We start from the raw sequence: 25,920 nt of genomic DNA, 5'->3' as shown, positions 1-25,920 counted from the left end.
TTGAACTTAGAAAGGAAAACCTGTGCGGATGCATTCCTACTTTGAACTTTGGAGAGGTGATTGGCTCCTTGTCTCTGTCAACTCAGCAGTGCCATGTTTCTGCTCAGCATCCATGCATAAGTGTTACTCCCCTTCTAATTGTAGCCATTATCTGGTTCAATTGCATGACTGTTTTTCTAATCCTCTTTTCTTTGTCCGTTTTGCTTTTTGTCTATGGTTTTCTTGTCAATACAGGATAGTTTGTTTTAGCTATTCCATCTTTCACCATTTTGATCAGCTCATGCCCGTCATTTGGTCTTGTTTGTATAGTATTCAATTTTGCTAATAGCATAGGTTATCAACTGGGATTCTTCTGTGGGCAGATCTGGAGACACGTGGTATGCATTCAGGGTCTTTTCAGGATGCATTTCAACAAAACTTTACCAAGCACTGATAGATGTACATGTACAGAAATCCAGCAAGTATCATGAAATTGTTGCATGTGCTGTCTGTGTGCTATACATGGATATCATTGTTTCGCTTAGGTTCCAAACAGTTGAAAAATATGATTCATACTTCAAGAGCTGATGTAGTAGTACTGAAGAAAAATGGATTCCGTACAGATTTGATAACTCAAGAGTATAATTTAGTGTTTCACGACTTTTTATTGTTATTGTGTATGTGTTTTTTTTTCTCCCTGTAGATATTGATTCTCTGTTCTACATGTTTGAATATGGTTTATACATCTTCACATCTGCTTTTTGTTGCTAACTTGCTGCATATGATTTTTGTAAATTTTAGAAGACAATTGAATCATATGTTGCTAAACTTTAATGTTCAGCATATTCCTGCATTCTCTTATCATAATTTAATATTCTTCCCATGCTGATATGAATTACATGAAAAATCTTATAGACTTTTTGTTGCTTTATCATACATGTTCCTTTTTAACTCTTGTTACCTTGGTATTTCACTTTGCCAGCACTGTGCTTTCATTGTGTGCGATTTAGAACTTATAAAGATGTATGCTTGAATAAAATATCAAATCCTTTTTTGTGACTCAGATTCGAGAAATGGAAATCAATGTCAAGCAACAAGAAAAGTTTGCCTTGCAGGCATCGTTGCATTTGGAACATTGTAAGTAAATATTTTCCCATGAGTCATTTTAGCTTCTTCCATTTTGGACTGTTTCTACTTTTGTATGGAGGTTGGGATGCTAGCTGCTTTATAACATCTTCTTGGTTCGTCCATCCCCCTCTTTTCCTAATTGTAGACTTTGATCTATTTTTAAGATGTGAGGAGATGGCTGATGAGAGAATACAACGAGGGAATCTTTTAAAGAAATATTCTTGACATGAATCATGGGCCCTTTCATTTTCTAGTCTGTATTTTCTTCTTCATCTTTCCGAAGTTTATATGCTGGAAAGAAATGTAAATAAAAGATCATGACATCAGTTGCAGAAGCTCTATCCCAAACAATTTAACAATTCTAGCGTTGTGATTTCTAAATTAAGATTCAAAAGAAAGGATTAACATACATGCCCATCAAGTCTAAGAAGTATCCTGGTGTAAAAAGGTTAAAAAAAAAGTGGAAGGGGTTATGTAACACCCCGCTCCAACCGAGGGGCGTTATAAATGCGGAAAACATCATCATGGATTTCGGGGATATATATTTTTTTCATAAATATATAATATAAGCGCCTGTACGTGAATAGTATACCAGGTAAGTTCCCAGGAAAGAGAGGTAGGTCACGAAAGTACACACTTAAATACCAAGTTTTTTCTTAGTCAGAACTTTCCTAGACATGCACTTTCACTACACAACACTTAAATCCATAACTTCCCCGACAATCTCGATTACCTTATCAGCATATCAAACTTAAAAACATTAAGCTAAGACGGGTAATATCATCATAAAACAATTGCGGAAGGTAGATCAAAACCTGATATGATACATAATCGAAATCATCTTATACATAACATCAAAATCGTATCATCGTCTAACATGACATCATCAAAAGGAAATACATATAATCCGAAATATATATGCTACGATTCACCTACAAGTTGCCGTCAATCCTCGGCAATTCCTTTCCCTTTGGAACCGTTGCTTCCACTTGGAACGTTAGAATATTCCAGAGATAAAGTCCAACATAAGATGATGAATCATCTAAGTGAGAGTTCAAAAATATTTTCATGAATGCATGCAAGACATGAAACAATAGAATATCACGACAGAACCCGGCCCAAGAGAAACCCACCCAGCACTTAATCCTAACCGAGGAAAATCCAATCTCTCTAAAGGCAATACAATCACATCGACACATTGGCACAATACAGTCCTAGCTTAAGAGGGAGCAACGTCAATGCATGAACCCGAGAACCACCCTGTCATCATTACGTTCCCACTTAGAAGCTTACGGAGCACGTCAACATCAATCTTGGCCAAATGATGATCAACACCATCCTGGGAATCCACGTCCACATCGAAAACGATACTATCGCGCAAAGGCCTCAAGGGGTGGTGTCCACTCGCAGCCTCGCCACTTGCGGTTCAGGTTGGTGTCCACTCTCAGCCCCACCATTTGACGATTCACATGGGTGGTGTCCACTCTCAGCCTAGGTCGCAAATGGGTATTTTTCCTTGCACACTTCCCTAGTGCTATCACTTCAAGTGCCACATCATAAGTTGACATCCCATTCATATGTACAACCCGTCACCCTAGGTTGACATCCCATAAAAACATGCTAATGCCACAAAACATAACTCGATGCATAAACAACATTTCATGTATACAATTTATCACAAAATTCAATGCACATGCATAAAACATTTCGGGACAAACCCGTATCAAAACAACCATCACAAGTTAAAACCGTTCATATGCAACAAAACATTTGCATGGATCAAATCAAGTTTAAGATATAATCAAACCAATTTTGGGGTTAGAACTCTCACCTTTAACAAAAATCAGGGTACCTCGAAAAGCGCGCACTGCCTCGATTTGCGTGCATGACCTCAATTTTCGTGCTAACCTAAAAAATTGCACCAATCACTTCACTTTAATCCTCAAAGTATCCTAATCATCATATCATCCATCAAAAATCCATTTTTCTTAATTTCCTCTCATTTTCCCTATTTTTCTCCCATTTTCACACACTAATCTTCCAAAATAAATATCTACAAAACTATTTTCTCAAATATTTTTACACAGAACTACCTAAAATAATTTTCTAGGATTTAAAAAAAAAAAAAAATCATATTTTACCTTATAGGCACTGGCCCCCATGTGCCAGGCACATCTGCTGTGAGTGAAGTCCGGCGCATGTGCCTCACGTGTTGGTCATCTTCTCCAGCTCCGGCACACCTGGTGACTGGAGATGGCTTCACCTCGAGAATCCTTGCTTCCAGTCGATCACGATAACACCAATTTCAGCCTGAAAGGATGCCTGGAAGAGGTCCAACTGGAGGCTTGAAGCCTCGGCCAGGCGGACCGCCTAGGTTTTCGACGAAGCCTCGAAACCTTGCCAAATTGCTTCCAAAACGCTTGAAATTCTCCAGAATACTTCCTTAGCTCATGGGCAACAAAAGCCCTCTATTCTTAGCTCTCAATTCGTTCAAAAAAGCCCTCGATTTGAAGCTCAAAGTTATCAAAATCTCGGCCACTTTGAGCTCTATTTATAGGCAAAATCGAAGCTCTAAATGCCCTTGGCCGCCTTACCCATTGCCTTTGACGTCTCCCCCTCCCCTGGATCGACCCAGAGACGTTCTCACCTGACCGAAAAAGCAAGTTGCAGGGCTCAACATTCGCGGCCAAGCTTCTGGTCGGATTTTTCTTGAAATCCAGCCACCCCAGTGGCCGTTGTTGGCCCAACCTTTACACCAAAGCTTCCCCGACCACCCCTCGTGCGAACCCAGTGGCTGAAAGCGACGTTCGACGACCGGCAGAAACCTAGTCGGTTTCCCATTGCCATGACTTTTCCGATTTTGCAGCTTAGCCCTTTAGATTTGGATTTCTCACTTTGGCCCTCTTTCACAAAGCCCCTAGTCTTTTGATAATTGCCTATAAGTCCCTCAAGCCTTTACCCTTTCATTTCTCCCTTGGAACTTTCAGAAAAATGCCATTTTGACCCCCCTCGGGCAACTTTGAAAAATTACACTTAGGCTCGAATCCTCTGTTTTGGCCGCAAACCCATTTGTTTCTTCCAAAACTCACTGAAGGGTTGCTTCACTCGATGAATCGAAGCTTCCTGAGGCTTTCGTTTTCATTTCAGGAGCCTCCTACAATTATTCGGTTTTACAGCCTATTCCATAGCTGTATTTTAGCTGTACCGAAAACTATTCCCGATCCAAAAATTCTTTCGATGCCATAAATCATACCTCGAAATACTCGATACTGCCATATCATTTTCTTTAAGCATCTCGGCTCCAAGGTACTCCTTGTAGTCGATTCGGTCAATTTCTCGAGCTATTCTGATACTTATTTTCCCCAAATCTCATTTTTTTTAATAAAATACTCATTTCTCATTTAACCCGAAGTTCTCGGGTATTATAGGTTAGATGCTTGTTGAGGATATATCAAAAATAAAAGTGCTCTGAAAGTGGCCATGCTTCTTATATAATCATATGATCATAACTCCTATTGGGCAAAACCATAAATTAGATGTTTATAAGCTAACTCTTATATAACTCACATTCTACCTTGTTACTATGAGTATTGAAATGTAGATGCATTTTTCCTATTTATGCTTTGATATCCCTTGCTGTATTTTCTGGCCTTTATCTTTTCAGGGAAACAATATACTAATATAAGGCATTACGAATGGCTTTTAATTTACTTGACAAGGTAAGAAAGAGGTGGAGGATTGTCGAAGGCAATTGTCAGCTGCAAAAAGGCATGCAGAATCAATTGCCATAATCACTCCAGAACTTGAACAAGCATTTCTTGAGGTTTGATTACACGCTTCGATTTTTCATATGCACTTCTGCTTGTTATGGTGGGATGCATCTTTAGATATATAGACAACATGTATTTGTGGTTGTATGCATATACTGTTAACTTGAGTGCTCTTGATATGTAGTGTATTGACATTAGTATAATTTGTCATGAGTCAAGCAATTTGCATTGCAAATGAAGGAGCCAGGGTGCCTGTCATATGGAATCATTCTGGCTTTTTATGAGCTGTTTAGTATGGGAATGAACAATTCTTGTGACTAAGACTATCTGCATATTCAATCAATTTTAAAAAATTCTGGTCTTACAGAAAGAACACATAAGACCTTTTATACCTCTCTTTCAGTTTCTTCAAATCAATCAATATCTATTCTTTGCGTACTGACAACAAATATGGTTTATCTATTAGGAAAATAATTAAGAGAAGAAGACGTCCATAAAGGGGGTGATCCTATATAAAGCAAATAAAGGAGAATAAATGAAACCTGTACATGTACAAGTATAATCTAGAAAATGAATAAAACAGGAGAGCCTAAAAGGAGTATTCTCGCTGAACCTCAAAAAATAGGGAAACAAAAATACTTCCCTTTAGGCAATGAATGGAATGCAGTACTTCTTTGAAGGTTCTTGTATTCCTTTCAAGCCACAAGCCTCAAAACACATAAAAGGAGATTACTGGCCAAGTGTGCCAACATCTCCTGAACAGTGACATATGAGAAAATAAGTCCTTATAGCAACAGAATTACCCCCACACACGCATATGTTCTGATATAATGCATCTATACAAGTGATCTAGCACATTATTTGCTGCAAACTTCTTATTTTTCTGAAATTATTTCTACTGTACTTTCTCTGAGTGGCATAATTTTCAAAATTTCTTTGTGCATTTAGAGAGCTTCAGGAATGACAGTTTTTCCTAGATTAATGAGCATAGCACTCACTGTGGTTTCCTACTTTTTCTTTCTTTATTTTCATAACTTGTGAATTTTCTGTTAAATCTGTTTGTATCATTGGAATTACTATTTATGAACTCTGATCATTCTCGCTTGTTTAAATATTTGGTTTTATCATCATCCTCTTGTACAACTCTTAAATTCAAGAACCATAGGCTACATTAGGTGCCAAGTTCAGATAGACTGCTGTTGTAGTAGGATCTGAGGAAAGGCTGGGATTCTTGCTTGAAATTTTTTTGAGGGGAATGAGTAGCTTGTGAGCTTTTGAAACCATATCCGGTATCAAGTATCAACAGGCAACCTTGAGCTTTTGGAACTATATCTGGTAATTTTCAACAGGCAACCTTGGGTGCTAGATTGGCCCTTTGCAAGGTTTCTGGAACTGGGATGTAGAAGTGGTAGATTGTGCCTAGGAGCACCTTCTCTCTAGGTCTTTTATGCAGTTGTAAGTGAAGGGCTAGGATATGCTTAGGCCTGAAATGGAGGATAACGACAAGAAGTTGTTTTATAGTTTAACATGGAGAACAATATGAGGGTGAAATTGGTTTATGGTCTGGGGTTCCAATCCTTTACTGGTAGAATTTCATCAATGAAATTGCCTTCTGTAAGAATTTAGAATCGAAAACAAACCATGATCAAACCATCAAGCACACAATCGAACACAAAAGTTGTAAGAATTGTAATATTATGTAAGAACTATAATATTTTCGTATATTCATACAATAGGGCTGATCACCCTATATATACATTTAGAGATTTACAAAGTAGGAAAGGTTACAAAATGGAACCAATGAGGAAAGGAAGCATAATCAAATCTGTACAAAAAAGTCAAACAATAAACATGGAAACCAATGTCACAGTTAATCCCACAATCACAGGAAATTGATTAGGATGAATCTCGACTGATTGATGATTGATTCTTCAACACTCCCCCTCAAACTGGAGAGTATATGTTAACCATTCTCAGCTTGCATGTAATCTCCTAAAATCTTGCTGTTGGAAGACCTTTGGTTTGGATGTTTGCTAATTGGTTTTCTGTTGGCATATAAGGAGTAGTTATTAAGCCATTGTCCAATTTTTCCTTGATGAAATGTCTATTGACCTCTATATGTTTGGTGCGATCATGTTGGACTAGATTGTGAGTGATACTGATAGCAAACTTATTATCATAATACAATTTCAATGTCCCTTTTGGTTTAATCTTGAGGTCATTTAAAATAATTCTTAGCGATAGGAGTTCACATACTTCATGAGCCTTATCTAAACTTTGCCTAGGTACTTGATCTTGCAACCACACTTTGCTTTTTACTCCGCCATGTGACTAAGTTTCCTCCTAAGAATGTACAATAGTTTGATGTGGATCGTTTATCCATAGATGAACTTGCATAGTCGGCATCAGAATATGCTTCTAGAGTTATACCACCATTGTTCTGAAACATGATTCCCTTTCTTGGAGTTGCCTTAAAGTAATGTAGGATGTGGTTTACAGCCTAGTAGGTGTTCTTCCCTTAGATCATTCATAAATTGGCTAACTATTCCCACGGAGTAAGCAATATTAGGCCTAGTATGAGACAAAGATATTAATTTGCCAACTAACCTTTGGTAACTACCTTTATTAACTGTGTTGCCTCCATCTTTTGACCTTATTCCATGATTTGGGTCAATGGGAGAACTTGCTGTCTTGCTGTTAAGTTTGCCTATTTCTTTTAGTAAGTCCAAAATATACTTCCTTTAGGATAGGAATATATTGGTTTTGGAATGTGTTACTTCAATTACTAGAAAGTTTCTCAGCGTACCAAGATCTTTAATCTCAAATTCTCGTGCCAAATATTCCCTTAGAGCAAGTCTTTCAATATTATCATTTCATGTGATAATAATATCATCTACATAAACCAACAAGGCTGTGATCTTACCTTTTCCATTATGTTTTATGAACAGGGTATGATCTCCCTGACTCTATTTATATCTCATTTGTCTTATTGCCTTTTTAAATCTTCCAGACCACGCCCTCAGAGACTGTTTGAGCCCATACAAAGCCTTTTTCAAATGACACACCTTATTATCCCCAAATTGTTCTTTGAACCCGGGTGGAGACTCCATATAAACTTCCTCTTTCAAGTCACCATGGAGGAAGGCATTTTAACATCCATCTGCTACAGTGGCCAATTAAAACAAGCATCTAGAGAAACGAGTATCGAACTGTATTCATTTTGGCTGCAGGATAGAATGTTTCTTGATAACTGATCCCACATGTTTGTGTATCCTTTGCTACCAGTCTTTCTTTGTATTTTACAAGTGCCCCATCAGATTTGTATTTCGTTGTAAACGCCCATTTACATCCTACTGATTTGTTATCCTTTGGTCTAGGTATAACCTCCCAAGTTCTGTTCTTTTCTAGTGCTCTCATTTCCTCCTTTATAGGAAATGCACAATTCTTATCCTTTAATGTATCATGAACCGACTTTGGGATTTCTATAGTGTCCAGTGAGGTAAGAAATGCTTGATATTGTGAGGACAGTCTATGGTTAGATACAACTTGGGATATGGGGTAGATAGGATGTTTTGTGCATTTTCGAATGCCTTTTCTTAATGCATTAGGTAGGTCAAGGTCATTTGATTTAGGTTCTTCCATAGAGATTAGAGAAGGGATAGTGGTATTATCGTCATTCATGCATGAATCTTGAACTTGTGTTGGTCTAGGATCAACTTCCTTCCTTCTTGAGTAGACGTGGGTTTCTTGTGGATTCAAAGTTGGCTATTGCAATTTGGTCGTGTGTTCATCACAATTAGTATCTGACTGAATTGGGGTAGATTGAGGAGAAAAGGTGGAAGTTTGTGATGGAAGGGACCCTGGTAAAGGGGTGAAAAAGGTTGAGAGAGGAAGGGAAGTTTTAGATGGGTGTCTGGAGTGAGATCCTCATCTTCACAATAGTGCTTCCCTTGAATATGAGGTTAGGGAGAGAAGAAGAAAGGGGTATCTTCATGACAGACAACATCTATGGAAACAAAGAGTTTACGAGAGGATGGATGATAGCACTTATACCCCTTCTAAGTGTTAGAATAGCCATGGAAGATAAACTTGAGCGCTTAAGGGTCAAGCTTATCATGGTTGTGTTTGTGAAGATGGACATAAGCCATGCCTTTGAAGACCTTTGGAGGCAAAGTAGGGGAAATGGGGACAAATAGGTAGTGTTGCAATAGGAGCCGAATAGGACTTTTGTTGTCAAGGGATCGAGAGGGCAGACGGTTAATCAAATGAGTTGCAGTTAGCACGACTTCCCCTTAGAATTGTTTAGGTACACAAGACTGAAACAACAAGGAACTAGTGACATTTAAGAGGTTACGATTTTTCTTTTCAGCCACGCCTACGCGAGGACTCATGAATAATGCTTTCTTTTAGAAAGAATTGATTTAGACATTGGTTGAAGTAAATCCTTGGCATTATCCGATCGAAACCGTTTGGTAAACACCTCAAATTGGGTTTTGATCATTTGATAGAAAATAGGAAGAATAATAGAAACTTCAGATTTGTCTTTTATGAGATAAACCCAAGTGATTCTGGTGCAATCATTAATGAAGGAAACGAACCATTGAGCCCTGTGTAATTGCGGACCTTTGAAGGACCCCACATATGAATTAAGGAAAAATGTAAAGCAAACCTTTTATTAACCAAAGGACATAGTTCTGAAAGGCGCGAGACGCAAAGGGTCCTGGAGCTTAAGGCGCGCCTTTGCGAAGCGAGGCATACCTTTTAGAAAAAAACTCAAAATCTTGTAAAATCATAAAAAACTATCAAATTATCAATAATAACATATGCATATCATTAATGATTCATTATCTTCAAATTCTAAACTAATATCATCAAAGTTGATTCATTTATCATGCAAATTCTAAATTAGAAACATCATCAAAGTTCAAACTTAAAGTCTCAAACTCAAACAAGTATCAATCATCATGCAAAGTTTTAAACAAACATATAAACACTACAAGTCCACAATCAATAAAAAAGTTTTAATCAATCATCATCAAGGAGATCATCAACATCAATGTCAATATCTTCATCATCCCCTTCAATCAAGAAAATGTTTTCATTTTGAAAAATGTTATTTTTCTAAGTCTAGAAGATTAGCGCATTATAAGGAGACATATAAGAAAATGTTTTCATTTTGAAAAACTATCTCCCGGTATTTTAATAGCTAATATTTATTGTTGTTAAAATGATTTTTAATGAATTTTTCAAGAAATAGTAGGTATGTATTTTGGGGGTGGTAAAATTGCTAAATCCTGAGTTTGTACTAAAATCAAAATTTTATTTTCTTATTCTTATGTATTTTGATTTTTTAGATATTTTTATTGAATCTAAATGGGGGGTACTTTCTTATTTACATTTATGTATTAAAGTAAATGGAAGGTAAAATATAAATAAAAGCAAATGTAAATATGTTATAATGTATACATGTTGGAATTGAGAAGAGGGGAGGAATTGGGCTACCTAGATTTTAATTAAAACCTAGGTTTCATGTGGCGCGCCTCTTGCCTCGGCGCCTCATTGTGCAAGGTGCGCGCCTCACTGAAATCGTCTCGCCTCGCCTCGGCCTTGGCGAGGTGCTGAACTGGCGCCTTAAGGCGCCTTGCGCCTAGGCAAGTGCCTAGGCGCGCGTTTAACAACTATGCCAAATGAAAAGAAGTTCTATGATGTTTAGCAAGTTTAAAAACTTCACAATGAAGATTGTCAAGAGAGACATTGTGGAATAAGGCGGGAACCATAGTTTTAACTTTTTAATAAGCTAAATGGGGGATGGCCAAACTGATAATGTTGTAGTAAGATCTTGGAAGTAGTAGCATGAGAGGAGGTACCTTGTGATGAGAGAGCCAACTGTTCCTTTGATCCATTAGAAGTGCTTGCTGCCACAAGCTAGTAGAGCCTGTCCTTAAGTGTAGCAAGTCTAATCCTCCTCCCTGAAGTTTGGACTTGGAAAACACAGTGTGTGTTAAAAAAGGTAACAGTGAAGTTTAAAGATTTAGTAATTTGGCTAATGGACAAAAGGTTAGTGGATAGCTTTGGAACATGAAGAACATTGTTTAATGGGATGTTTGGGATGAGCTTGATGTTGCCTTGACCAGCAATTGGTAGATGAGAGCCATTTGCAATAGTCATCCCCTTATTTCCTGAAAGATGTTTATGGGTTTCAAAAAGGGTGGGACATGGTGTCATGTGGTTGGTTGCTCCCTAGTCAAGAATCCATGAAATAAGATGTGGGCTTTCATTAGCATTAAAGGAACAGGTAGAGAGACATTAGAAGTTGTTCCAAACAGCATACCGGTGTTAGGATCAGTCGAAGTGGGGTTAGGGTTGCTGGTTGCAGAAATTGAAGGAATATCTTGTCGGGGCAGATCTGAGTATAGACTTCAACAGTCACTAGGAAAAAACAAGAATAGTCGTTGGAAATATGAATAGCCATTGAGAACATCAACAGTCATGGAAAAAACAAGAACAGTGACTAGAAATATGAATAGTTGTTAGGAAAACACCAACACTCGCCATAAAGAAAGTAGTCACTGAAAAAACTGATCTGAGTATTCTGGAGTAGCAAAGGATTGTAAATCAATGGTTGCAACAGCGTCACTAGAGCATGAATGCTTTGATGCCGAAGATGACAAGCGAACAGATTGACGAACAATTGCTTGAGCAGCTTCGTGATTTGGGTCAGCAACGACGGGCAAGAACGACCCCAAAGATGAATGATACATGAGAGACGCTAGAGATTAGCGACGCAAGAGGGACACCGAAATGTGGTTCGATTATAAAGACTGGCAAAGGAATCGAAAGAGTGAAGGTATGTCAGTAATAAAGGCCTGGCAGCAATGAAGGCAGAATGAAGAACTGTGCACTGTAGGACTGTAACAAAGGTAGAATCGTGGAACATAGCAGTGGCGATTAAGGCCAGAGAATGTCAATGAAGGTCGGAGAAGAGAAAGACAATGAAGGTCTGAGAGAAATTTCTCTAAAAAAATGGCTCTGATACCATATAAGAATTGTAATACTTTGTGTAAGAATTGTAATATTCTGTAAGAGCTGTAATATTTTCGCATATTCATACAATAGGGCCAATCACCCTATATATACATGGAAACCATTCCCACTGTCAATCCCACCATCATAGGAAATTGATTGGGATGAATCTCGGTTGATTGATGATTGATTCTTCAACAAAAGTTTTACATGGAAGACCCAAATTGGGAAAAATCATGGGTAAAAAGAACAAAATATCACTATGATATATTGCTACAATAATTCCAGGGTATTGGGTACCTATTTATAAATTTACCATTCATCTATAGATGGATACAAAAAATGATTTATATAAATCTATATTTTGATCAGAAGATGAGTCACAAAGAAGATGAATCTTCAATTGTAGATGTATTCCAATCACAGTTAAATTTGAATTTTGGGTTACAATTATCACAAATTCCACCTTGACACGAAATTCAAATATAGAATTATTCATAATTCTTTCTTCTAGCAAAATCATGGAGAACTAATATCTCTGATGAATACCAACTAAATCCACGCAACGCTCACTGTAATCGATATCTTTAGCCACATTGAAAACATAGGCAACAAGATCTGCCTCAGCATACCTTTGAGGGGGTTTGATATTTCTTTTCGGTCTATCTTTCACAATACAATATTGTGATGGATCGACATTTTCTTTTGGGCTTGACTTAATATGAGACTAGAACTTAGATGCATGGCTCTTATTAATTTCAAGCTCCATATGAATTTCAGAGCTCTGCTGATCTTTAGGGTTAGATTCTTTTAGAGACAAACCGCGAAACATGTCAATTTCATCAAATATAATATTTTTTTCTAATTATAATTTTAGATGCTTCTAGGCCTCGTAACTTATAACCCTTCACACTAGATTTATAACCAAGAAATACACTTTTTAGACATCGGTTCCAATTTTCCATCATCAACATGCACAAATGTAGAACATCCAAAAATTTTTAAATCAAAATAATTTGTAGGAGTATTGGACCATATCTCTTTTGGAGTTTTCTTATCAATGGTAGTGGAAGGAGACTAGTTAACCAGAAAACATGCAGTGTTTGCATTCTCAGCCCATAATGACTTAGGTAAACCTAGGGTTGCCAATGAGTTGAGTCGTTCGTGAGCAACTCGGTGTTCTACTCAATAAAATCTCGTTCGAGTTTGTTCGTTAAGGTAGATGAGTCGAATTTGAGCCTAATTTTGAAGCTCGATTTGTAAATGAGCCTTACTTGAGCTTAGTAAAGCTCAGCTCATTAGCTCGCGGGTTGGGTTGATTAGAGGTTTGCGAGTAGGCTCGATTAAAAGTTTGCAAATAGTTCGTGAACAGTCTCGTAAATACATTAATAAATTTATTTTTAATTTTATAAATACATTATTTTATGGTTAGATAATATATGTATGCATCAGGCATATATTTTATAAATATATTATTTAACATAAATATATATCATTATATCAAGGTATCTATCAAATTTAGTGGGGGCAGGGGAGACCCAAGGAAACCCTAGTAGCTGCCTACGCTTGTTCCTCTTCTCTTCCAGGCAACAACCGTCATTGGCTTCGCCTTCGCTTGTTCCTCTCTGGCTTATCCTTTTTTTCTCCTTCCGGCATTGGCAGGGATGGGAGTCAGATTTAGTGTGGGTTAGGGAGCAGCCAGTGACGATTGCAATTGTTCGTCTTCTCTGATGACGGTGTGTGACTCCGTGCTTGCGATCTTTTGCCTTCTTCGGTGAAGGCGACCATCTAAGGCTACAACCATTCGCTTTCTCCAATCAATTAACCTTCTTTGATGGAAATGGCGCCTGCAAGGATGCAACCATTCGCCCTCTTCACCGCTTGCAACCATTCTCTGAGGCCATGTCGAGCTTCTTGATGAGTTGAGCCAGAGCCGAGCTCGTGCTCGAGCCCATACATTGACTCACCAAGCTGAGCTTGAGCTCAGTGAAGCTTGGCTAGGCTCGGTTCGGTTCGATTGCAATCTTAGGTAAACTAGAATTAGACAACATACAATGTACATTTTCCATCAAGATTCTGTTCATCCGCTTGGTTACACCATTTTGTTGTGGTGTACTTAAAGCTGTTAAATGCCTTAGAATTTATTATTTCTTGCAGAAATCATTGAATTCATTTAAACAAAATTCTAAAACATTATCTATGTGGAGATGTTTTATTTGCCTTTCAGTTTGTTTTTCAATCATAGTCTTTCACTGTTTGAAGGTAGAAAAAACATTAGTCTTTTGTTTCAAGAAAAATACCCAAACTTTTTAGAAAAGTCATTAATGAAAGTCAGCATATATTTAGCACTTGCTTTAGATGGTATTTTGGAGGGATGCCAAAGATTAGAATGGACTATTCCAATGTCCCTTTTGTGTTGTGTATAACTTTATTGAATTGACTCGTTTTTGCTTGCCAATGATGCAATGTACATAAAACTCTAGTTTCCTGTACTTTGCCCTTTTAGAAATTTTGTTCAGCTTAATTCAGCCATACCCATTTCACTCATATGTCCAAGACGCATATGCTGTAATTTAGTGATAAGATTTCTCTTGAAGTAGAGAACATGTTTGACATTAGTTAAAATTCTAACAATGCTATCAAATATCATAATTTTAATTGTTCCAATGCCAACAATTTTGCAAGAAGAATTGTTTTCCATTAACACGTCACTAGTAGACAAAGTTTTATATGTCAGAAACCAATCCCTATTAAGGACATATGAAACGTGCATGCTATGTCAAGGATCTAATCTTCACAAGGTTTGGTAATTTCATTAGTTGCTACCAAAAGTTCTCCATCACTATTATTATTTTCAACATTGGTTTCACCTGAAGTATCTAATTGTTTTTCTTTTTGGTTAGTTTCTTATTTCTTAAGTTTGTTCTGCAACTTAAAACACTCTTTTTTGATGTGCCCTTTCTTCTTACAATAGTTATAGGTTTTGTCTTTATTTCTAGACTTGGATCTACCTTTTCCCTTGCCATAGACTCTCTCATTTGTACTCCCTTTAATCAAAAGACCTTCTCCTTGAATTTTTGAGTTGCCCAATAACTACCTATCGATTTTCTCTTTCGAAAACAAAGCATCATAAACTTCTTCTAAGGTGAGTGTCACGACCATAAAGTATAGTGTCTCTAAAAGTTGAATATGAAATCGATAGACATAACAAAGTTAAACCCAAATCTTCATCCTCATATTTGACCTCCATTTGATTTCATAACAAATTAAACCCAAATATTCGTCGTCATATTTGACCTTCATACTTTCCAAATCAAAAACAATTTCGTTAAAAACTGTTAAATGACTTTCACTATATTACCTTTTTGCCATTTGATGAGAATATAACTTTTGATTTAGATGTAACTTACTAGTTAAGCTTTTAGTCATACGTAGTTGTTCCAATTTCAACTATAGAGTAGCAATAGTTTTTTCTTTCAAAACATTCTACAAAATTTGATTCGATAAATGAAGATGTATTTGAGATAAGCCTTTACAATCCTTACATTGTTTTCCCTCCGTACTCCTTGATTGTGGCATTTTATCAAATCCTAATAGTGTATCATCTAAATCCATTTGTGTCAAAATTGCTTGCATCTTAACTTGCCATAATGAAAATATAATATTTCAGTTCAACAACGGAATATCATATTTCAATGTTGTCATTGCTAATATCAAATAACCCCAAATAGTGTCAAAAGCTAATAAAAGAACGGCTCGAACAAAAAACAGACTAGGATAACAGACCTGGATCTGTCGGATTTGGGCTTGACAAATTTGGCGAGTCAGATCTGGTCTTGAATGGATCAGATTTGGGCAGATCTGATAGATTCTAGCAGATCTGGGTTGGATTTGTCGAATATGGGCAGAGTCGACCAGCGGCAATGGTGGAAGTCCAGGAGATGTCAGCAACAATAACAGTGAACGACATTGGGGGTTGACAGTTATGGCGGAAGATGAAGAGGATAATTGGCTATGGTGAAGGGCAATCCATGACAAAAGGTGTCTATAAAGGCTGAAGTTGATGGCGGAAGGCGAAGGAGCCGTTGATCGAGAAGACGAGCTAGTTGGTTGCGTCAACTAAAGAAGATGAACAATTGACGGTAGAGACGAAGGCGAAGGGATGGAGTCGTCAGTGATCAAAGAAGGAAGATGATGAGCGAAGATTACATGTCAACTAAAGGAGGCATGAGAATAGGTGATTGGACAATTGCATGCGGTCAATGGCGACTGGTGAAGGGACTGACGATGGTGGTCGATAGCGATAGAGAAGAGGGGCTGACGGTGGTCGGCGACAGGCGAGGAAGTGGCCGACATCAACAAGAAACCTTAGGTGATGAAGAAGACGAAGGGCTACAAATCTGACGGCTGAGATTGAAAGATGCTGATGGTTTGGTCCAATGGCTTTCATACCAGTTTGTAAGAATTTATGATAAAAAAACAAACCACGATCGAACCATCAAGCACACAATTGAACACAATAGTTTTATGGGGAAAACCCAAATTAGAGAGAATCACAGATAAAAAGAATAAAATATCACTATTATGATATTACTACTACAATAATTTTAGGGTATTGTGTATCTATTTATAAATCTGTCATTCATCTATAGATGTATACAAAAAAAGATTTATATAAATCTATATTCTGATAAGAAGATAAGTTGCGAAGAAGGTAAATTTTTAATTGTAGATATATCCCAATCACAATCAAATTTGAATTTTGGTTCACAATTATCGCACCTTTTGTGCCTTTTTGTTTTGCTTCATTAGTTGACCATTGATAACTTGGGTGGCAGAGAAGTTGCTCCTGATTAGTGCTGAATGTCCAAGAGAATAGGGCAATATATAGTAGACCATCTTTATCGTGATATATTGTGGCAATGGATATTGGTTTCTGCACTATCCATCTGATTGTGCTAGGAATCATTATACTTTGGGACTTTGGCAATTTGTAGTTGGAATATTGCATCTTATGTTACAGGTTTACAATTTTTTGAGAATATGACTAATAATGTAAATAATTAAACTACCTCTCTCTATTATCTCAAACACCTAGATGAGTTTGTGGTTGACTTAAAATTTATGTTTTTCTACTATTTTTTTTTATCAGCAATTGATTTTGTCTAAAGGAAGGTTCAAAAATTGTTGTTCAGTGTTTGACTAGCTCTTTATGCGTCTTCTCATCTACTTGCAGATGCCTGCTACTATTGAAGACCTGGAGGCTGCCATTCAAGATACTATTTCACAAGCCAATTCTATTCTTTTTCTAAACAACAACATTCTAGAAGAATATGAAAGTCGCCAGAAAAAAGTAAACTCACCTTTTTAAGTTTCCCTATTCTTTCTAGATGATGTTTTTCACCTATTGTTTGTTTGTTTCTCAGATAGAAGAACTATCAAAGAAACAGGAATTAGATGAGAAGCAATGGAGTAGGCAATTGGATGAACTAAATACTTTAAAGGTGAGGGAAATTGGTGTTTTTATTCATTTAATTTGGTGGCAAGTTTGGTACAGACTTAATGCTTCCTCTTTTTTTTTTTTTTTTCTGAGCTTATATCTAATATTTTAGGATTTCTGCAGGAAAGTTGGCTTCCAAGGTTGAGAAACCTTGTTGCTCAGATAAATGAGACATTCAGTCATAATTTCCAAGAGATGGCTGTTGCTGGAGAAGTCTCATTGGGTATTTAAGATTGTTTCTATAGAAAAATTTTCTTTTCTTGTGGTCCCATCACTTTCTAAACTTGATTTGGCATTTCTATTAGATGAGCATGACATGGACTTCGATAAATATGGGATACTTATAAAAGTAAAATTCAGGTAAGGTGTGGGTTTAATTGTTTTATTTATTTATTTTGGCTAAGATGTATCTTTCCCTTTTATAGCTCCTTATTTTCATCAAATTATGATAAAACTGTTCTGCCTCCCTGGTTAACCCCCTCTTTTTTTTGGCACCGATCATCAGGCAAGCAGGACAACTTCAAGTACTTAGTGCTCACCATCAATCTGGAGGGGTACCATATTAAAACTGTTTTCTTCTTGGTTACCATCTTGCATTAGGACTGCTATTTTGATTGCCTTTGAGTTTCCGTTTGCTAGGAGCGGTCTGTTTCAACCATTCTTTATCTTGTGTCTCTACAAGACCTAACAAACTGCCCTTTTAGGGTGGTTGATGAGATAAATCAAGGTTTGTTAGCGTTTTCAGTAGTTACAGCTCCTTTTAATTATATATGCACTAAGTTTAAGATGTATTTTTATATTTCTTCTTTTTTTTCCCCCTCTTTTTTATAGGGATGGATCCCATGAATGAAAGAAAGATGTTTCAGCAATTAGTCAGGGCTGCCAGCCAACCTAATACACCCCAGTAAGTATGATCATTCAGACTTCATGTCTTTAGTTAGTCTTTTGTGCTTTATGCGTCCTATGATGGCTGACTGTAAGTCTACTTGTATTTTATGGTCTCCATCTGTATGTTCCCCTAATGGCAAACTATGCTCACAGAAAATATTTGAGGTTTACACATTGAAGAGATCACAAATAATGAACAAACCCTGTCAGGTTATCAGGTGGCTTCTCATCCTTAGAAAGACAAAAGAAGTCTATTTTTCTAAGACACGAAGGGAGGGGGGAGGACATGATGGTGAAAGTACTAACTCTGGGGCTTTAGCTTTCCATGTGATTTGACATTATCCTCTTTTTCTTTCTCCTGCTTCTCTTCTTGGACTTTTTCTCCATTCCTTTTATTTCCTCTTTTACCTTTTTTTTTTTTCCATTTTTGTTCTTGGTGGGGGGTGAGGTTTATGGGTGGGTTTGAGAAACTAAAAATGCGTAACCTGCAATTGTTTTGGCATTTTTGTTGTGTTTCAGTATGCTTTACTACATACACGAGTTTCAATTCTCCCAGTTTGAGTGTCCATTTAAGTATCCCATAAGTGAAATACATTTGCTTTGAATACGCTATTCCTTGTTCTTTTTTATGTACTTCCCATTTTCTTATATTTCTGTAATCTTAGTCCATTTATTACTGGATATTGTAGGCAATCTCTGTTTGTTTTGTAATGGTTTTTGTTTAATGACAAGTAATTGAATATATTGTACAAAAGAGGTACTGGAGGTTACTGCCCATGTACAAAAAAGGGTCCAAAGATAAAGGTATACCCTGCTCAATCAAAAGACTATTAAACCAAGGAACTTGTTCAAAGAGGGTCAGAACCACCTAAGAATCAGCTTACAAAAGAGAGATGCTTAACTTGTGTTGGTTCTCTGATTCCTTTCTTCCCAAATACTCCAATTTAGGGCATGAGCCTAAAGTGTGACATTCTCTATTATCTTGCAGATTGCTTGTCCTTGCGCAATGCAAAGGATATACTTAACCGGATGCTGCGCATTGAAAAATCTCAATTTGACAAAGGATAATACACTAGAATAATCTGACCACTCTGCATAAGTCAATGACCAACCTATTCACCAGTCACCACCTGAGTTACACGTACACATGCAATATTGATTATCATAAATTTGGCTTCTCGTTGTCTAGGCCTGACCATAGTTCGCTTATGAACCGAACTAGAACCATTCTTCTAAAAATTGAATCGAAACCGTCTTTCCGGTTTCAGTTAAGAAATCGGAACTGGAACTGAAAACTTACAGTTCAGTTTTGGTTCCTAAAAATAAGAAACCGGAACTGAAACCGGTTCAAACCATTAAAAAATAAATTAAATAAATATAAAATATATAATACAATCCACAATAACCTATGCTTCCGCAAATAATTCCGATTAAGGTAAGGGGGGTTACAAATTTAAATGGTTAGTGAACTACATGGGCTTTGATTCTTTTAAATCCCAAAGGGATACGTAGGCAACTTAATTTATATAAATTAAGTCCAAGACTTTTTTTTTATTAAATGGGTTCGAACTGGAACCGGAACCGTTGGGAAATAGAACCAAACCGTTAGGGAACCGGAACCAGAACCATCTATAGACGGTTCAGTTCTGGTTCCACCAGCAAGTGGAACTGGAACCGCCTGTTTCGGAACCATGATCAGGCCTATCGTTATCAACTTATTTATACAAAAAATACAAGCTTAGGTGCATTAGTCGTGGAATCCTTTCCAAGGAAGGAAACCTCTCCAAGATCTGCCACTGCTTTGTAGAATGGCTGAACCTTGAAAAGATCTGATCTAGGAGTTGACCAGATGGTATCGGCTCCATGAAAGTAGAATGGTCAGAGAATTGCCAATAACTTTCTGCATTCCTAACTTCATTTTGTGAAGCTCCTCAAACTAAATTTTTTTAGTGGATCTGCTATAAGCCTATGATAAATGATTGATTATTTTTTCTTTTTTGTAAATCTTTAAGCATCATAAATGTTTGATAGTGCACTTGAACAAATTATGATTTTTAAGTCAATACATACCGCCTATCACTGAATGCAGAAAATGTTTAGTGTGGGGGAGAGTATAAGATTATCATGGTGATTAATATAAACCTTACTCCTTGTTCAAACTAATTTTTACTTAGCCTTGAACTTTTAAGGAATAAGTTCTAATTTTTTTCAAACATCATCCTCAATAAAGTTTCCATGGCTGGGTTTGGCGATCTTTCCCTATCCTTTTCTGCTTTATTTGTCATTCCATAATTCCATGAATTATTTACACTGTAGATTAAAATGATTTTATCTTCCAATCAGAAGATATTTGGTAATTTCTTGGTTGGTTAGTGGGCCATTTGAAAATGCTGTCAATGTTTTTGTGTTTGTTTTCATTCATTTGTGTTGTGTCATTTCAATTAGATAAAATGAAAACTGAACTTGTTGCTTTATTTTTCTCAGTTGTCAAAAAAATGAAAAGCAAAATTGAAAATGGCATTTGATTTTCTGAATCACTGTTCAAAATTTTTCTTCCCTGAAAGCATTATAGAACTAAATTAAACAAAAATTTAGAAACTTCAGCAAAAATTCAGAAAATATTTATTATATCAAAGTCAGAAAAAATGAGTAAAAATTTAAGAAAAAATTTGAAAAATGGCAGAAAAGGCAACCACCTTTTTTCTTCATTGTTCATATACAGAGAGAGAGACAGAGAGAGTAAACAGTAAGTAGCATTGGATCTGGGAATAAATTTTGTTTACCGCCTGGGAGGGATGTGTGCTTCTTACAACAATAATATATGATTTCTCTATTTTGAAAAAAAAAGGGGGAATAGTATTGACTATTTAAGGAAATATGTTAGAAAAATGACCTGGAAGCTGTTGTGTGGCGCAAACAAACAGGTGTTTCTTACTCACGCCAAAGCTATTGCCAGATCTGGATTACAGCGAGGCATGTAGCATTCTGACTGTAATGAATGGGCCGTGGATTGAGCAGCCTTCTAAAGGTCAAATATAGTTGCAACCCCAAACAAGCCTTGTATTTTCACTTAATGGTACTTTTGTCTGATGTATTTGTGTTGTTAATGCAGTGTGGAGCGGCGGAGACAGCTGGGGATCTGTTACGGGGTTATTGGGTGCAAGTCGGTGATGATGAAGACCCCCTAATATTGCAATCCGCAGTGAAGGAGGTAGTATCCGGGCTATCTATCAAAATCAAAGTGCTTCGGTTTATATTCTCCAATATTGCAATCCACAGTTAATAGGTTTTGCAGTTTCCTCCAGGAAAAGGAAATGCTGGTTTTGTAAATGAATTATTGTGTAATCCCTCTGTTGGCAGTATGATATTTATTCTGTGATTTTGGTACTGTCGTCAGTATTGCATTGTAAGAACAAAGCTTCGTTTCAAGTAAAACATGTGGAAAGGAAACTGGTAAATACTTAATCCATGACTTCCAGTTATTCCGCCGCCTAGTGGGGTTCAGTGGCTGTACTGAGCTGCTCGTCCGACTGTGTTGTCGGATGAATTTACTTGTGTACCAAATAAATCAATCACTCTGTAAAAGGTGTAAAATTTTTGTAATCTTTAGCCCTTGTACTGGCAAGGCATCCATTAGTTTTATGATATTAAATCATTAAGTTGGCATGCCACTGAAATATGCAAATTTGCGAATATATCTTTTATTCTGTCTAAAGCTAGAAAGCTTGTACGCGTCATGCCCTCCTGCAGACTCTAGTACGGATTCAACAATTGGTTGACAAGTTTGGAAACATGGTGGTGTCCAGGAATGGTAATAAGGTGGTCTGGGCAGCTAACTCCTTCGCGAATATATCAGTTCTTTTTTTTATTTATACCCTCTCCTTCCCCTTTTCCTTGCGGTGTATTTGGTGGTATTTGTTAGGGGGAATGTAGTCGCATTCTTGAGACTTTAATGGATAGAAATATGATTCCTAATGTTTGATTCTCAATGTTTGGAATGTAGTTCATGTTTTGAAAGAAATGCTTTTCCACCCATAAACTTGGGAAATTTTAACTTTTTTAAGTGATGAGAATGTGGTATAATTTTTTGGACACAGTCAACAACATAAACCCCTCTCCCTCACACAACAAAATTTAGTTTCTTTTTCTCATTCATTGTTAATCGCTGTCAAGTAATTTCTCTATTGTCATTTTTTCTTATTTGTCCCCTTTATTTCTTGTCTGTGTCTTTCTCTAGCGACTTCTATTAGCAAAAAATGGTTTTAAGATTTGATTTCTCATCTCATCTCCTCTTCTTTGTCTCTTTTCCCCTCCATTTCTCTCGTTGTTTTCTTTTTAATTATATTTGTTGAACAGAATATTTGATTTCTCCAGCCTTTCTCTTCTCTGTCTCTTCTCCTCTCTATTATTTCTCTTTTCTTCAATTTATTGTTTAATAATAGAGTATTTGATTTTTTTTGATTTAAATATAATATTTTAAATTATTAATTAATACTTAATGTCTTTCATGCACACAATTTATATCATAACTTAAATAGAATATTCTTGAATATTCTATCAGGAAAGTATTTAAGATACCAAACATATCAATGCTGGGATTTTAATTCATACTTTTCTTCTATCTATACAAAATACATCAGTGTTCAATTTCAAGGAATGTGAATGTGATTACCAAAAATGACACTTCAAGGAATTACATTTTTAAGAATATAATTGGTGGAGAAACATCCAACCTAATCTAATTCTCCAAAAACAGAACTCAAAATAGAAGATTACTAGTACTAGTGAAAATCATCCAAATTACAGGAATTAGCAAATACAAGTGAATTTGGTGTGTAATCAAAACAGATGATTACTTGTACCAGTAATTACTAATGACTAAATTCCAAACATATTTGTGTTTGAGCACAGATGGTGGGGTCAGACGTCGGCTAATCCAACATGAATAATCTTTATTTTAGATGACCATCCAACGGCCAAAAGCCAACAGCCAACAGGAATGATAACTATATCCAACGAGCTTAACCGAAAACGATATATATTCTTTTAGCATCCAATTCCAAGGATCGAGTATCGACCATGGATGCCCACATTGACATTCACACACGCGCACTTCACAAGCAAGCTTTTTTATGCTCCGCTTTTTCTTTACATCGCGAGTTTGGTTTTTGGCTGCTCCCGGAAAGCAACAATGCCGGCGGCTGAGGTCTCTCTCTCTGCCTTCGTCTCGGTGCTCTTTGACAAGCTGGCTTCCGGCGAGCTGTTGAAACTTGCACGCTAAGAGGGAATTCATACAGTGATGACTAATTGGGCTGGAATATTGCTGTTGAATATTCAAGCCATGCTGAGCGATGCAAAGGACAAGCAAATCATGGACAAAGCCGTGCAATTGTGGCTCGAAGATCTCCAGGATTTGGCCTACGATTTGGATGACATACTGTACGAGTTTTCCACCCAAGCTCTGCGCCACAAATTGACGACACCCGCCTCGTGTTCCGATGCTCAACCTAACAAGAGCAACAAGGTTAGGGCTTTTCTTTCCGGATGCTTTACTGCAGGTTTGAATACCAGTGCTGTTGTTTTTCATTCTCGGATGATGTAAAAAATAGAGGATATTAGTACTAGACTACACTCTACCTTTAAACAGAGAAGCGAACTTGACTCGGTGAAGGTTACTGAAGAGGCCACAACTTGGCATAGGCCAGCCAGTACGTCTTTAATCCATGAACCTTGCATATGTGGCAGGGATGAAGATAGAAGAAAGATCGTTGAGCTTCTCGTTGGAGATGATTTTGATGCTAGCAAAATTGGTGTCATTCCAATTGCGGGCATGCCGGGAGTTGGGAAGACCACCCTTGCTCAGATGATATACAATGATGTGAGAGTAAAGGAGCATTTTGATTTGAGAGCATGGGCCTGTGTCTCCGATGAGTTCGACACCATGAGAATCACAAAAGCCATTCTCGAGTCTGTCACTTCTTAAGACTTGCGATTTTAAAGAACTGGATCAAATCCAAGTTAAACTACAACAAGCTGTGTCTGCAATGAAATGCTTAATTGTTTTAGATGATGTGTGGAATAAGAAACCCAGTGATTGGAATTATTTAAAGAGCCCCTTCAATGATGTTACCCAAGGAAGTGAAGTGTTGGTGACCACCCGTAGCAGTTCTGTTGCACAAATGATGGGAACTGTTGAGTACCATGTTTTAAACCAGCTGTTAGATGACGATTGTTGGTCAGTTTTTTTCCCAACACGCCTTTAAGAATAAGCAATTAAATATATCAGTGCAAACCCAAATTTGGTGTCAATTGGCAAGGCAATTGTGGCGAAATGTGGAGGCTTGACTTTGGCAGCCAGTGTCACGCCCCAGTCCCCGAGGCCTTGACTGCCATTACCGCTAAAAAGCCGTAGTCTCCAATAAAAAATAATAAATTTTATTTTATGTCATTTATCATCTATTATTTAAAACATCTCAAGTTAACTACCAAAATTACTATAACCTTTATTTCAGAATTTAAGTGCCCACCGGCCAGAAACTGAGGGCCCTCCTACCACACAGGTTTTGCTGCAACCATGACAGCGACAATTACACTTCACTTCAGTGGTTGGAGATGGATAATTTTCCTGCAGGAGGAGAAACTCTCTCTTTCTTTCTAGAGAAGGGGAATTTCCTTACCAACCTCACCTATCTTGAGATCAGCAACATCAAGATCGATAAGCTCCAATCGGAGTGGGGTTCGTACAAATTGTCTTCTCTTAGACAACTTCATCTTGAAGGCTCAAGTAGCGTGGCAGAAGAAGAATATTACTATTCAGTTTCAACCTTTCCTGAAGATGGAACAATGAAAAGCATTCTTGTTCCAAGGAGTTTCAAAAGCTCACCTCTCTTGAAGCATTTTCTTCCAAAGACTGCCCCAGGCTCTCTTCTCTTCCAAAGGATGGATTGCCTCACTCGCTTTTGCAACTTGATATCTGCCCATCTCCATTATTGAGGAAGCTTGGAAATGGCAAAGGCCAGTATTGGCCTATCATAGCTCACATTCTTCTTGTCCTCGTAAATGGTGTAGAGGAGTCAAATTGACACGGCAATATGAACAGCCAAACGGGCAGGTACATCATATCTCAAATATACAATTTTATTTATTTTTTATTTTAACTTTTTTCTCAGACAATAGTTTTCACATCCTCCTCATTACAACAGTGCCCATTTTCCCTTCATTTTTAATTTTTTTTTAAATATAGAACTTACAAAGACAACACCAAATACAGTCTCGTTTGCAATCTCTGATCAAACATCATCATTGGTTCAACTTGTTGCAAAAATGCCTCATCAGTTGCATCATGCAGACATGGGCTGCTGAAATGTGCATGAGAAGTGGTCAAACTGAACAAACTGAATATGCCATGTCTTACCAAATCTTTAGAAAGTTAGTAGCGGGTTAGTGGTGTTTGTTTTTTGCCTTGCTAATAGGAAGACCATGCCTAGTAATTAGGAGTCATTTTAGTTGTGTGTTAAAACTCTTTTGTATTTAAGGAAGATGTATTGAATGAAGTAGTTGGACAACTTTTTCAGTTTCACGTTCTCATTGTTCTTTCTTAAGAACTTTTTTATGCTTTGTCTCTATAAAAAT

The 25,920-nt window shown here is 37.1% G+C and overlaps 1 protein-coding gene across 1 annotated transcript in view; it reads left to right on the top strand.

The window, feature by feature from the left end:
- The window catches only part of LOC127802063 (structural maintenance of chromosomes protein 5), a 40,826-nt gene extending 19,056 nt beyond the window's left edge, over positions 1-21,770 (top strand). Inside the window, exons 20-30 of the mRNA XM_052337725.1 lie at positions 1,044-1,116; positions 4,827-4,930; positions 17,137-17,253; positions 17,327-17,404; positions 17,524-17,623; positions 17,706-17,760; positions 17,906-17,954; positions 18,040-18,127; positions 18,232-18,304; positions 21,213-21,316; positions 21,401-21,770. Of these exons, the coding sequence (XP_052193685.1) occupies positions 1,044-1,116; positions 4,827-4,930; positions 17,137-17,253; positions 17,327-17,404; positions 17,524-17,623; positions 17,706-17,760; positions 17,906-17,954; positions 18,040-18,127; positions 18,232-18,304; positions 21,213-21,316; positions 21,401-21,459 (900 nt within the window). The 3' untranslated portion in view covers positions 21,460-21,770. The remainder of the gene's footprint in view (positions 1-1,043; positions 1,117-4,826; positions 4,931-17,136; positions 17,254-17,326; positions 17,405-17,523; positions 17,624-17,705; positions 17,761-17,905; positions 17,955-18,039; positions 18,128-18,231; positions 18,305-21,212; positions 21,317-21,400) is intronic.
- The last annotated feature ends 4,150 nt before the right edge of the window (positions 21,771-25,920 follow it).

The sequence above is a fragment of the Diospyros lotus genome, chromosome 5, assembly GCF_014633365.1.
Source record: "Diospyros lotus cultivar Yz01 chromosome 5, ASM1463336v1, whole genome shotgun sequence".
Classification (NCBI taxonomy): domain Eukaryota; kingdom Viridiplantae; phylum Streptophyta; class Magnoliopsida; order Ericales; family Ebenaceae; genus Diospyros; species Diospyros lotus.
The sequence above is the reverse complement of the archived record's forward strand: the minus strand, read 5'-3'. Positions and strand labels throughout refer to the sequence as shown.